At 37.1% G+C, this 14,779-nt stretch overlaps 1 protein-coding gene across 1 annotated transcript in view; it reads left to right on the plus strand.

Annotated features, from left to right (window-relative positions):
- The window catches only part of fstl5 (follistatin-like 5), a 246,588-nt gene extending 232,408 nt beyond the window's left edge, over positions 1-14,180 (plus strand). The window contains 1 exon segment of the mRNA XM_052149538.1: positions 11,871-14,180. Within this exon segment, the coding sequence (XP_052005498.1) occupies positions 11,871-12,573 (703 nt within the window). The 3' untranslated portion in view covers positions 12,574-14,180.
- The last annotated feature ends 599 nt before the right edge of the window (positions 14,181-14,779 follow it).

Raw genomic sequence — 14,779 nt, forward strand, 5'->3', positions numbered from 1 at the left:
TTTAGAAAAATTAACCTGTTAATCCTTTTAAATTAATCGTATGCACTAACGCATTAATTTTGACAGCTCTAATTTAAAGGCATAAAAATGTACAATGCACAGATATTGGGCAAAATAGGACAGTAATTTTTGTATCGTATTGATCTACTTTCTATCAAATATTTTCAGTATTTAATGAATTATGGATTGCAATTTTCTCACTGAGTGATTCCTTTAAATGCTTCCTGCATAGGCAGCTCACTAGGTTTTAGAACAAAGCCTGAGAGGCATGATGATTGACAAGTTTCTTTCAAAAGTCTAATCAATGCAAATTCACAGTATTTTAATGAGGATATCCAATCAGATTAGCCTAACTGACATTCAGAATGCAATGTTTATTTGCAACAACAAATCTTGTTATCAGTTAAGAGCATTGATGCACATTCATTTTCTCTTTAGTATTAGAGGTTTTGTTGCTGTGTTAGGAAAATAATATACATGTTTCATGTAGCAGTTGAACTGCATGTTAAAAGACATGATAAATCTGAGTTCATTCAGAGGATGAACCAGTTTAATTTTAAATCCCACCGAGACCAGAGATAATACGGCTTACACACATAGCTCTCACACACTTATACACTCACTCACCTCGTGGGAAGTCAAGTAAACCTGCAGTTTGAGTTAACTCCAGATTGTAGTACAAAACCTTTCAGTTCTACTAAATGTGCCAAAATGCAAGTCAATTTCCTGTCATTTGAGATCAGTGGCTGTCTGCCTCGTTTTTCCTGAATAAACTGCTGGACGCTCTGTTGAGAGTATGAACACTTTTGGGCCTCAAGATGTCAGTGACATTTAGCGTTGGTGTCCTCTCCCTGATGGAGTAATGTGTTTCAGTGCTCCAAGTCCACAGAGTGCAACATCAGCACTCTACACTGAAATAGAGGTTAACTCCAGAGTAAAGTATTATAGCCCTCTGATCTTATAGCTTGGCAAGAGTCTGGATTTAGCACATGACATCAGCTTTTGGAAAGAGAAGTTGTGTTTCTTTGTAAATCCAGTTACGTAACACATTTGAGGAACTACATCATTGATAATCTAAAGAGAATAAAATTGAAAGAGGGGAATACACATTATGTTAGATAACAGACTCACAGATCATGAAACAAACATTCATATTTGTAGGTATTCGAACCTGATCAAGAATCAACAAATAGATTTTGAAAGTGGTTTTCCCTGAGATCAACCCAAATTACTGACATGTGACATACCCCATCTGACATTTTTACATCAGTTCAACTGTGATCACCTTTCCCTGTGGTGCTGTTGATAGCACATTGCACAAGCAACCTTCAATGCACGGCTTCTGGTCCCATGGGAACCTGGAAGTAATCATATTTACATAAATATTTGTAAGCAATTGGAAGTTTTTAGGGTAGGATTAATAAAATATGCATTTCTGACGATACAGACAACCAGAGAACGGGCAATCATAATTGTGTTTTTGTTTGTTCAAAATGTTCAAAATCCAATAAATGCAAAATGTTGAAGGTATTGGCATTCTTATCCAATTAAATGTTTTCGTTTTTCATTTTTAAACTGTCCATACATTGATATTGTACACATTCATGGGTCACATGGGTAAAAAGCTATGTGTGATGTACACAAATACCTACAAATACTAATGAGATCACTCTGTAAAAAGTTATATGAAATGACTGGTGTTATCCTCAGGAGGATATTGATTTTTGAAAATATGCTCATGTAATGAGATTTGTTATAGTTAAATAGCACCGGTGTCATTGTACAAAACAGTGTTGTAAAGAGGTGATCCGTGATCAAATAATTACTAATATTTTTCTCATTTGGAATGCCTCATAGGCTTTGACTTCACCTGTGGCAGTGAACTGATGAGGAGAGATTTGCACAGGGGAGAGACTGAATGTGACATTTTAGTTTTAGGTTGTCAAATTATTTCAACGTTTACACACTTTCACACTGTGAAAATAACAGCCTACAGGAGTCTTTCTGCGGCATTCATTGACTTTCTGTCACACATTTATCCACAACTAGCCCATGGACAAATATGTTTACGTGTCAAATGTAAGCATTACATTATTTAAAATTATATGCTTGTTTTTATTTATAGTATTTCATTTGTATTATTATGCAAAATGCTAATTACATTATTTTCTGGTCTAAAGGGTAGATTGGATAAATATTGAATCGATTTGTATAAACGTAGGTTTGGCAATGAATGAGGAAATGTATTTTGTTTGTTCATATGAAGGGTCATTTTAAGATGCCTGAGGTGAAATAGGACGACAGCATTGATTTACGAGAGAAAAGTGCTTCCATTAATTCCTCTACAGTGGCAACATAAACAAACCCACGGCAAATTACGAAGTATACACAATGCTACAAAAACACCCATTTGGGTTGCATTTTTTATTTTCATATTTTAGAGCTGTCCTGTATATTGACTACATGGGTAGAGGGAAGTGACTTTGTAAAGCAATGAAAACGGCTGTATCCCTCTGGCTGTAAATATCTAGAAGACATAACTGTGTGTGTCAACTCCAAAAGTTCTATGCAACCCTTAAGAATCAGCTTCTGGCGTTAAAAGGGATACATCATCATACGCACCATTTGAAATGTTATTTCCTTTCTATGGTGCCAGATTTCTGCCAAATGAATGTTTTGCAAACAAACACAATCTGCTTTGCAAAGGAAAACTCGACTCTCAAACAAACAGAAAGTGATTTGCAAATACAAAGGGCCATTTGTGAGAAAACTAAGATTAGTTGTCCTATACCACTGGCTTTACAAACAAATGCATTTTTTTTACAAATATAAAAAAAAATGGTTTCTTACGTATAAGCCTACATCATATTTAACAAATAAATAAAATGTATTCTACAAATTCTACAGGATTGTCAAACAAATACAAAATCCGGTGTCAACAAAGACATACCACTTGTGAGTCACGTGACATTAGGCACAATTTTCTCAACCACAGTCCTGATATTCTCACAAATGGGCTGCTGATCCATGACCTCTTTTTAAACAGTATATGGGGCAGTGCTGCAACATTCTTTCACTCAGTTTTGTCTACAGGCTGAAGATAGGAACAGACGATGACAATGAAGAGTGAACTAAAGTGCAGAATTTATTAATAACGAGAAATCCAAAATAATGTTACTGTGACCTAGCATGAAGCAAACTCAGGCGTGGCTGTGACACTGCATGGAGTAGACTCAGGATCTGTGGCAGAAGGTGGCACAAGCTCGGCGACCATGACGTGGGACCCTGGCTTGGCGGCCACTGTAGGAGTGCATAGTTCCTCATCAGCCTCTCCTACAGTGAAAGATTAACCACTCATCCACAGGGAGAATTCGATGTATTGAGCCAGACTGAAGGTACTCCAACAACCGGAAGAAGTGTTTAAGGGTGATCTCATTAAAACCAACCTTGTTGGCCAAAGTGCAGAAGTCTTCAACATATTCCTCCAGGGGACAATTCCCCTGACGTAGGTACAGGAGCTGAACTGTTGGGTTCATAGAGTTTGGGTTGAGTATTCTGTAATGTTGAGACAGGCTGAAGACAGGAACAGATGATGACGATGAAGAGTGAACCCAAGTGCAGAATTTATTAAAATGAGAAATCCAAAATAAGACAAAACACACATAAATTACTCGACTTGATTTGACAATGTTACACCAAAACAATACTCGACAAAGACAAACATAAGGGCTACAAGACCACCAATGAAAACAAGACTGATATCAATATAACAAAACACATGAAACATGGCAGGATCAGGATAATCAATGAACAAATTTCAAAATAAAAGACCTGAAGACATGAACAAACACATTTAAACGTGACAATTACATGGTAAAAAACACTTATTTTCTAGTAAAAATTAGATCCTTTCTGGTAATTAGAAATTATGTCATGAATAACAATATTTTCTAGTAAAAAATATATTTTATACTTGTATTTTTCTTCTGATCAGGTGAAAACGAGAAATGTTCTACTAATAATGAGATAAAAACAACCTTTCAGGAATTATATTTGTAGTCATAAGAGCATAGTTAATTTAAATGATCTTTTTATACTTTATCCTCACTTTTAACCTTAAAGAAATTTGAATAGCTTTATGCCTAAGGCTGATTCATTGAATACATTGCAACTTGTGCTTTAAAGATCATCTAACATTTTAGGCTACATTATTTTACGATACATATTTTTTAGACCTGAAACCAGAAGATCAATGAATGAACAAAGTGTCTTAATATGAAGATATGTAGTTCAGTACAATGACACACATCATTTCAAAGCAGCTTTATAGAAATTATGCTGTTACAAAAAATGAAGCTGTAATGTAGCAAAGTCTTCATTCTGCGGTTTGATAAAAAAAAAAAATAAAGCCCACTACTATGATAAAATCGAGTATCACACTAAATGCATTTATCTCGAGCCACTTTTATAAATCCCTAAGAAGCTGCGCATTAGTACTTCTGAAACCTGTTCTTCCACAAAGCCATAATTGTTTCCCTTATTAAATAAATGTTCAATAACTACTGCAGTAACAACAAAACTGAGTGAAAGAATGTGGCAGCACTACACCATCTACTGTTTTAAAGATGTTGTGGCTCAGCCCATTTGTGAGAAATCATTGATGCATTTGTGAGACTGTGGTTGAGAAAATTGTGCCAAAAGTCACGTGACTCACAAGTGGTATGCATTTCTTTACATCGGATTTTGTATTTGTTCAACAATCCTGTAGAATTTCTAGAATAGATTGTATTTATCTGTGAAGTACATATGATGTAGGCTCATGTGAAACACATTTTTTATATTTAAGAAACACAGCGCATTTGTTTGTTTAGCCAGTGGTACAGGCAAGGGCATAGATTTGGCTTGACCATTGGGGTGGGGTTGCAGCATGAAGCACTTACCCATGTTTCCATTGATCATGGTATAAATAACAGGGGGGTTGTACTTTGCTTGTTTTGATTATTGAGGGGGTTTTATGCTATAACTAGTAAATACACAATTTTTTCAAAAGATTGAAATCACATAGACATTTATAGCAGAACATTTTAACTCGATGATCATGCGCTATACGGACAGGTTTAGCCACTTATCTCAATAATATCTATTCTCAAATCATAATTTTATTCATGAGTCAGTTCTGTTTATACTGGTCAAAACATAAGCTCCCTACTAATACTCTACCAAGCTTTCATTTCATTTAAGCAAGTTTCATTGCTTAAACCTTGTGCATCAATAAAAAAAAAGTTACTCATAGGTCCTTAGAGGACAAAAATGTCCACGTCAAAAAAACTGCCATAAAAATATAATATAATAATATTATTTTCCACTTTCACTGACTGACACCAACATCAGTTCTGATCATAACTATCAAATACTCATTCATTTTCAGGATTTTAACCCTTTAAATTACAGTTTATTTATGTAATGCAACTGTTGTATTTTACACACACAAATTTCTCAATACACACATACAAAACACACTCTGGCATCAATACCAACACACCCACACAATTTTAGCAGCATTTTATATTAAATTGGCCTGCAGTGCTCTATAATACAGAAACAGAAAATGGGAAAAAACACGTATTTGCTCCATAGGCTAAACCATAGGCTAAACATGAGAAAAATGGAACCATCTGGTGTAAAATATAAAAAAAATATATATTTTGAAGCCAGGGCTCCGTAATGAAAGCAGAATATCATAGAATTCATGATTTTATGCTTTAATCCATGGTGCGTCAAAGAGGTTGTGCTGCCCAAAGTGCTTCTGATAGCACCGGCTCAACACATTCATCCCCAGAATATCAGGGACTTAAGGACCCGTACCACCAGGAGGATCTCTGACGACCAGCATGATACATCCTGAAATTACATGACCATATAGCTCAATGTGCAACTCCATATAGCCAACATACGGTATCAACGACCCATACGGAATCAATGACCCATTGGCCGCATGGAGCTGCAACCACTGACATGCCCTGAAATTTTCCTGGCCCTATGGTACAAACTGTTCATAGACACCATGGAGCCAGTATCATTCAAACAGGGCACCTGTACCCCCCATACAAACAAAAAGGTGTGAACACAACGGCATTATATGCGGAAGGGGGCCTGACGGACCTAAAGTCATTAAGCCATTGTGACTGCAGTTCGGCGGGACCTAGTTTTCGGTCGGTTGGGGAAAAGTTTGCCCAGCCCTCACCGTAGGGGGCACCTCATGACGAGCTAGCGAGGGATGAGGGAGAACAAGTTCTCCATTACATTCATGAGCAAAATGTCCTGGTTTTTGACACCGATGACAGAGTAATAACTCAGTACAGGATGGCCGACGAACATGCTGAGGAAACCGCATACATGCAACATTCAAGTGAGTTGATCTAACTGTTGATGCTGTTACTTTAACATCTCCCACATCTCCCTCAACTCAGACTGAGAATGCCCTTGCACCCCGTTCTGGATGCCATAAGCCATTGGAACTGACATTGGAACTCAGGCCCCTCGCACCCCCTGGCATTCCCTCCCACTCCCACCTAATTGCTTCACCACGTGCTTCCAATAAAATAGAGGCGGGCTGGCAGCGAACTAATTGCTTCAGCTCCTGGCAGAGGCCGCTATCGGTAACATATTCGACAAATAGATCACGTAACATAATTTCAGCTTTAGGGATAGCATTGGGTGATTGCTGTTTAACCCTCTCCAGGAGAGTCATCATGACCTGGGAAAACTCTAGCAGAGATTCCCCATCCTGCTGCCTCCTGGGAAAAAAAAGGCTTCTTGGAGCACTACATATGATTTAGAGCAACTATACAACTCACTGGGGTGGTATGTAATCTCCTCCCGCACTTCACCTCCAAGTGGTCGAATAGAAATAATGCTTTGTCAGCTTTGGACAAATAATGAGCCCGCATGCATGCCTGAGCCTCCTCCATCCACTTGTCAATGCCTGTGCCGGATTTGCCACAAATGTTTGACCATGGGCAAAAAAACAAACCATTCTGGCACAACAGGATCCGCATTGACAGGTTGGGGAGGGTCAGGATCTGCCATGGTGGGAACAAAAGGAGCAATGTTAGGACCAGGTAACTCCTGCATCTCCTCCTCCATACTTGTAACCACTACCCTAACCCCACAATGGAACTGGACAATGGATAAATTCCCCAAAGTTCCAAAAGCACACTGCTGCTTTGCTTCTGAAAAAAAAAAAAAATAATAAATCACAACCAATATTAATCAAACACAGAATTATACCCACGTCTCACTTAAATTAGTCTTTTCCTTACCAGGTAAATCCTGCCAACTATAAGCCAAAAATGTGGCATTCCCAAATTGAGGGAAATGTGAATAATTCCAACTACGCCACCCTGGGGTAGAGCCAGGGAAATACTCCCAATTAGGGCACACAGGTAAGTCTTACCATTCAAAGGCAAAGAAATAAAAAAAGTGAGACGTATCAATACAAAAAGTATATTTTATTATAACACTTCAGCATCATTATAAAACATATCATATAAATATATATTCTCTCTCCCATGAAGCACAATAAGAATTTTAAAACTAAGAATTCTCCAGGGCCAGGCTTAGCAGGAACAAGGCAGGCCAGCCGCAAGTCGGGAGTCATTTAGATATGGGTCAGGAGCATCTGTTAATGTTCACATCAACCATCAGAATGGTGAAAATATGAGATCTCAGTGTGTACATCTTTAATATTGTGGCTGATTGTTGTATATGAATCAAGGTGTCTGGTAAAATGTATTGTGTATTTAAATTGGTAGTTCCCCCAAAAATGAAAATTCTCTCATCATTTAGTCACCCTCATGCCATCTAAGATGTGCATGACTGTTTTTCTTCTGCTGAACACAAACAAAGATTTTTAGAAGAATATCTCTGCTCTGTAGGTCCTCACAATGCAAGTGAATGGGTACCAACATTTTAAACTCCAAAATGCACATAAATTCAGCATTAAAGTAATCTATTAGACTCCAGTGGTTAAATCCATATCTTCAGAAATGATATGATATGTGTGGGTAAGAAAAAAAATCTATATAAGTCAGTTTTTACCATAAATTCTGCTCCCTGCCCAGTAGGTAGTGATATGTACAAAGAATGCAAACCACCAAAAAAAAAAAAAGAAAGGTCTTAAATATGCATCTGTTTCTCACCAACACCTATCATTTCACTTGTGAAGATATAGTTTTAACCACTGGAATCTGAAATCACAAACATCCTGGATGGCATGAGGGTAAGTAAATGATAAAATACATTTTGTCTCTAAGTACAGTATATATACATAAAGTCTATGTCAGTCATGTACATATAAATAAAAGTAAAGGCAGACAATTAACCATGGAATTTAATTGCATAACGTTAAATAACACCAAGTGTGCACATAAGGCATTACATTATGCTATGCATATTGTATATGTTCAAATTGTGTGTTACACACTGTTTTTAGTACCATGCCTTCATAAAAAAGAAGATTAAGAGAGAAAGAGCAGAGGGAGGCTGCTAAAGCTGGGTTACCAACTTTGGTTACCTGGTCGAAGTGAGATTTTGACGACATGGCCAGGGCCGCATTAATTCATGGGCAAAACGTTCAAGCCCCGAGGCCAGGCAGGACCTTAATGCGGCCCTAAACTTGATGCTAGTAGGCCTATTATCTTGTCCTTATGAATGTTAAGCCTCCTATAGTTATTCCACTGTTTTACTTTTTTTTATTGTATTGTTATTTGTAATGTTATTTTATTATGACATAACCACAATTGATGGCTCCTTATTACTAGGGTTTGGAAACCGAGAACCGGTTCTTGTTCAGAACCGGTTCCATTCTTAAAAAAATACAGGAATCGTATGGTCTTCGTGTCTTTCGATTCCGTTAACGGTTCTCCTGCTTACAATTTTCCGATGATGTGTCTGGAATACAACCCTGAAATACTGTAATAGTTTTTTGAGAAGCGCATCTCTGCAGCAACATTGCCCTAGCTGACTACAGTGTAAAACTATGTCTCTTTGTTGCGTTGCATCACATCGCTTGCTTACAGTGTTGATTGGATGTTAAATGGACTCATTTTCATTTATGTTCAGGGACCCTCCAAACCTGCCGGATCTGTCACTAGTACTTTTCTGGGACCTCATAATTTACAAATTAAGCTCTGAGTATATCTCCACAGCCAGAATGGTTTGGCCTGTAACTAATGTAATACCAGCTGCCAATTTATGGAACTAATCACTGGCAGTGATAATCTGTCCCATCAGTCCTTGGCAGATGTGCCCTGTTGGCCAGACATAGACAGACCCTGACATTCATCTCCTTTGAAAGAAGATGAATGTCAGAATTTGAAGTATGCACTAAAATTGATTGGAGAACGTGCAGATTTAATTGAGCTTTGTCAGAGGCCTTGTTTCACTCACCAACTTTATTTTGGTTGTATTCTTCCAAGTAATCTTTAATTGGGATCTTTGGATTTTTTAATGGATGTGTAGATGTTTAATTACCTTTTTTAAATTGAAATCGATTAAATGTTCAGTCATCTGGCAGAGGATATTGGGCATGGACTGATGGACAGATGGGTGACATTTAATTTTTTTCTCTCCCTTAAGCCTTTGGATGTCCCTCATTAGACCTCACTTGTAACAGTTTTCAACCTGATCACTTTGTATCAATCTGGGTCTAGAAGCTTAGTCTGTTACTTTCTATGTGGCAGGTACTTCTTATCCAAAGCAATTTAGTCTTTCATTAATGGCAAGCATGGTGCCTTTAAGGTAACATTACTGTTTCTAACATGACTGTTATAACATTACTTTGCTGTCATCAAAGGTTATCATGTGAATTAGTCCAAGAGGTCAATAAAAAAGGTTTGACATGAAGATTTTGTGTACAAAATGTTCAGATCATGTCGACAGGTCACAGGAGGATGTACACCTTCTCTGGTTCAGTTGAGTGCATTTCGCATCATTAAACAAACTTTGAGTAAATCCCAGACAGTACAGCTGATACAGCCTACTTCCCTTGCAACAGGAACAATCTTCAAAGAAATTGATAGAATGCCTTAAGAAGGTCTTTGACCCAAAGGCTTTAAGATATTACTGTCACGATTCACTGTTGTCTGCCCTGTGTTTTGCCTCTGTCATCTGTTCCCCATGGACTACACTTCCCATAATTCCCTGCCCTCATCACTGCCAGCTGTCCTTCATTGTCTTCACCTGTGTTTCATTTAGTCATTATCCTTTGTGTATTTAAAGCCCTGTTGTCTGTTCATTCCTTGTCAGTTGTTGAATGTGTTTAGACCTACTTTGTTTGACCGTGCCCGTCGTGGATTTTTTCTCCTGTTTACGTTATTGTTTCCCGAGGCTGTTTGATTTGTTCCTGTGTCTACCTGTTATTTTTATTTGTTTATCATTTCATTAAAATCATTTCCCGCAACTAGATCCAGCTCTCTTGACTTCTTTCCAATCGTGACAATTACAGATTTAAAAGCTATACGACAGTATGCAGGCTTTTTGTTTTTTCCCATTGTATTGTTTATGTACCTGCCTATGATATATTCATTTTGGTTTTACCACTGACCATACGTCAACTGAATGCAGTTAAACGATGCCTATACTGAATTATCAAATCTGAATAATAGAGCTTATTAAATAATTATAAATAAAAAAAAAAGTCCAGCCAGTCATGTTAGAGGGCATTATTTTTTTTATTTTATTTTTCGAGAAAGTCAAACGCAAATCCATGTGAAGAAATTCTGCTGGAATATGCAGAGTTGGGGAAAAAAATATACTTTGAAAAAATAAACGTAAGCAGCAAAGAAACATTACCTTCTTTCTTTTTTTCTTTTTTTTTAAGGTTAATTCCACTCATTTAATTATCATTTTTTTCATCAATTTTAGTCATGTCAGTTTGTCTGAAAGAACACAACATTTTAGAATGTCTGACCACGATTTACATTTTGAAAATATGAAAACTTTCATGAATCCAAAAATGTACATCTACCAGCTTTACAAATGATTTACACAAAAGTGTGTTCTGCTCGTGTTTTTTTAAGGTTAATGATCTTTGAAATCTACAAACGCGACCTCCTTAACCATAAACGTTACCCTAACCAATAGTGTAATAAAAGAAACCAGAAAGAGAACGCATAAGACCGACAGACTTTACCTGAAATAAACTCTTCTTTAAACCCACAGACCGTGGACACTACGTGGAAATCAACCTTTATTTAATTTAAGTAACATAAAAGTAAATATTAAGAGTGGAGAGAGGAAACAGGATTGCACTAGAGTGGGACAAAAGGTGGAAAGTGTTTTTGTAACACTCCACCCCACTGCAGTGACACAAACGGTGCACTATGTCATCAATTTATATGGTTCAACCAGACTATTGAGGTAAAATAGCCGTGCTGTGTGGCAGTTGCTATTTACTCCTGGATATTCACTCCTTTCATTTATTTAGAATCTCATTTATTTCAGTGAAAAAGGTTGAAATAAATGAAAAAAATGGCTATTTAAAAACTTGCATTGGAATAAAAATGTAACTTACATGATTAATGGGAAATGCTTGTATATTTGTACCTTTCTCAAAATAAAACAGTCTAAACCAGCCTAAGAAGGTTTGCTGGTCTTAGGAGTTCTCCCAGTCTAGATCATCTTAAACCAAATAAGACCATCAAAATAGTTTTTTAGCAGGATAAGATTTTTCAGAGCGAAAAAAGTAGTTATTCTAAAAATTATAGGTGGTGTCAAAGTAGTCTAGCACTGTTATCTTGTATCTTTTATTGAATGAATGAAAGTGTTGCATGACAAAACACATTTAATTAGTGTTCTCTTTATAACAGGTTTGGCATCATCCTCCACAAGAACGAACCAGCTCTTCATAAGATCGACTTGGAAACCACTTCCTATGTGAAGAACATCAGTCTGAAGGAATACGATTGCATCCCACAATCCCTCGCCTACACACACCTGGGTGGATACTACTTTGTCAACTGTCGGCCAGACTCAACAGGCGTGGAACGGCCACAATTAATCATCGATAGTGTAACAGACAGTGTAATTGGTCCAAATGAGGACGTGAGCGGTACACCCTATGTATCTCCAGATGGCCACTATTTGGTGAGTGTGGATGACCGTGACGGGCTAATGCGCTTGCAGCCCGTGTCCGTGCGGGGCGAGATTGGCCAACCCTTTGACATTCACACCAACCTGCACCTGTCCGATCTGGCCTTCATGCCCTCGTTCACTGAGGCTAACCAGTATAATGTGTTTGGCAGCTCTGGCCAGCAGACTGATGCTCTTTTTGTGGAGCTCAGCACCGGTAATGTCAAGATGATCAAGAGTCTGAAGCAGCCCACAGCGCCGGCACAGTGGCCTTGGAACCGACAGAACAGAGTCATGACAGGAAGTGGGTTGTTTGGACAATATCTCATGACCCCATCCCAGAACTCACTCTTTATATTGGATGGTCGACTGGATAAGCTCAATTGTGAGATCACTGATGTTCCACTGGGAAATACTGTGGTGTGGGTGGGGGAGGCGTAAGCTATCTGAAAGGGGCTTTAGAGCAAAACAAACAAACAAACAAACAAACAGGTATAGTTGGACTGAATTTGGTCTATGTTTAATTGATTGAGAAAAAAACGTCTCAAAGTTTGAAACAAATCACAAAATTGAATGTTCAAAAACCTTTATTGGAAAAGTGAACTTCATCCAAACAATTAATGGGAAATGTTTATTTTGCATAAGCTAGCCAGGTTTTCGACAAACAGCTAATAAGTAGTTTCTCCAAAAGCATTAGGTTTGGTAAAGCTAGCGCTGGTATCTTTAATTAAGGAATTTGGCAGGAATCACTTAGTTTGAAGGAATTCTGAATGGATGAATTAAAACAGCAAAACATAATTGTTTAATTCAATTTTTTAAAAGTTATATTTCCTTATTTCACAACTAACACTTAAAGTACACAAACAAAATGGATTCGGCCCACTTTTTCCCAGTGCCTTGAAGGAATACTCACAAAAAAATATATATAAAAGTTATGATTTCTCCAGAGCCTATGGATTAAACTCTCCTTGGCTTTTTCACATGCAGAGTGAAAACAAGAGCAACTCTTAAATTTCACCTGTTTATACCTTCAGACCATGAGGCACATGCTGGGAAACTGTCACTCACTGTGGAGATTGAGATGTCCGTAATGATCTGTTCAACAAATTTAAATTTGATGAAAAGTTTGGGTGTAAGAACGATGACAATGGCAAATTTGTAAATTCTTTGTCTCAAACCACCGAAAATGATGAATTGAAATTTATCTGGCTGACTTAAAAGACTAACACTTGGAAAAGTGGATCAATGAAAACCGTTATATTACACTATATAAAACGACACAACATAGGGTGAGTTACGATTCTATTTAATCTTGGTAAGAAAGATTGTAGAGTGGGCACATAAAGAAGTTTTAGTTGACTCATAAGAGTCTGCTTTCAGTACTGGTGTGTCACGTGGTGTGATGTTAGACTTAATTTATGCATTGCAAGGGTTATATACAGTAGCTTGGGAATATTTATTTGAAAGTTTTCAATGAGAGTCACAATGCTACAAGAGCACGAACAAAGGAAACTTTTAGTGTCTAGGAAGCACAAACGTGCTCACAATGTTGAATTATTTCCTCAGTGGACAGAGTCTATGCATTTTCATTATTACTCCAGCTAAATAGGCTGCATGGATTGAGCTTTTTTCCCCAAAACATATTTTATGTTATTTCTTCATGTTTTAATTTCTAGATTTTTTTATGTTTTGTTGACATGATTATTGCAGTCTTTTAAGCTTTTTATTGACTGTATTTTTCTTACCCCTGAGTAACCATGACCGTTTTGATTTTTAGTGAGTTTAACTTGTGTTCTGTAAATAGCTAATTTGTCTACGCTCAACTACAATACATTATCTAGCCTCAATCATCTTCAAATGGTTCAGGTTGATTTTTCCCCCCAATTTATTTTAAAGACAACAAGAACTGCACTCTCTTTGTTCCACAAATGACCAAGTACATTGTGATGTCACATCCAGACATTTCATTAGTTCCATGTAGCCATATATGTTGATTCCTGTGGTTGTTATTTATGTAGAGAAACATGCTTGACATTATGGCATTTAAATAAAGCCTATAACTTTGAAACAAAGGGTTCCAAGTATTTTTTTCTCAATAATATGAATGAATCAGCCTTTAGAGTGGAGTGGATCCCAATCCACATGCATAGTGTATACAGTATAATCGTCAAATTGATGAATTCAGTAAGTAGCTAATGACATGGAAAAAATTCAGTGATTCAGAAGCATCAAAATTTATTTTGTGGCTTTTAGTTCATGTCTGTTTGCTTTGAGGTCATCTTTAGCCTCCTGAGACCCTGTGACTGCATGTGCATTTTCCATTTCTCTATTTGATTTATAACTTGTAGCACCTAATAAACATGCAAAAAAAAAAAAAAATACATGCAAATATTATCCTAAAAATTGATGGCAACAAATGTGGACAGCAGGAATGAGTTGCGACATTTTAAATAACACCAATCTATAGAAAGTACATTTTATATATATATATACAGTATATACACACTGGTGGCCAAGGGTTTGTAATAATATACAGAACTTTATAAACTACTTCAAAGAGTTCTCATAAAAAATCCTCCATGTGCAGCAATGACAGCTTTGCAGATCCTTGATATTCTAACTGTCAGTTTGTTCAGATTCTCAGGTG

Source organism: Xyrauchen texanus, chromosome 19 (assembly GCF_025860055.1).
Source record: "Xyrauchen texanus isolate HMW12.3.18 chromosome 19, RBS_HiC_50CHRs, whole genome shotgun sequence".
NCBI lineage: Eukaryota > Metazoa > Chordata > Actinopteri > Cypriniformes > Catostomidae > Xyrauchen > Xyrauchen texanus.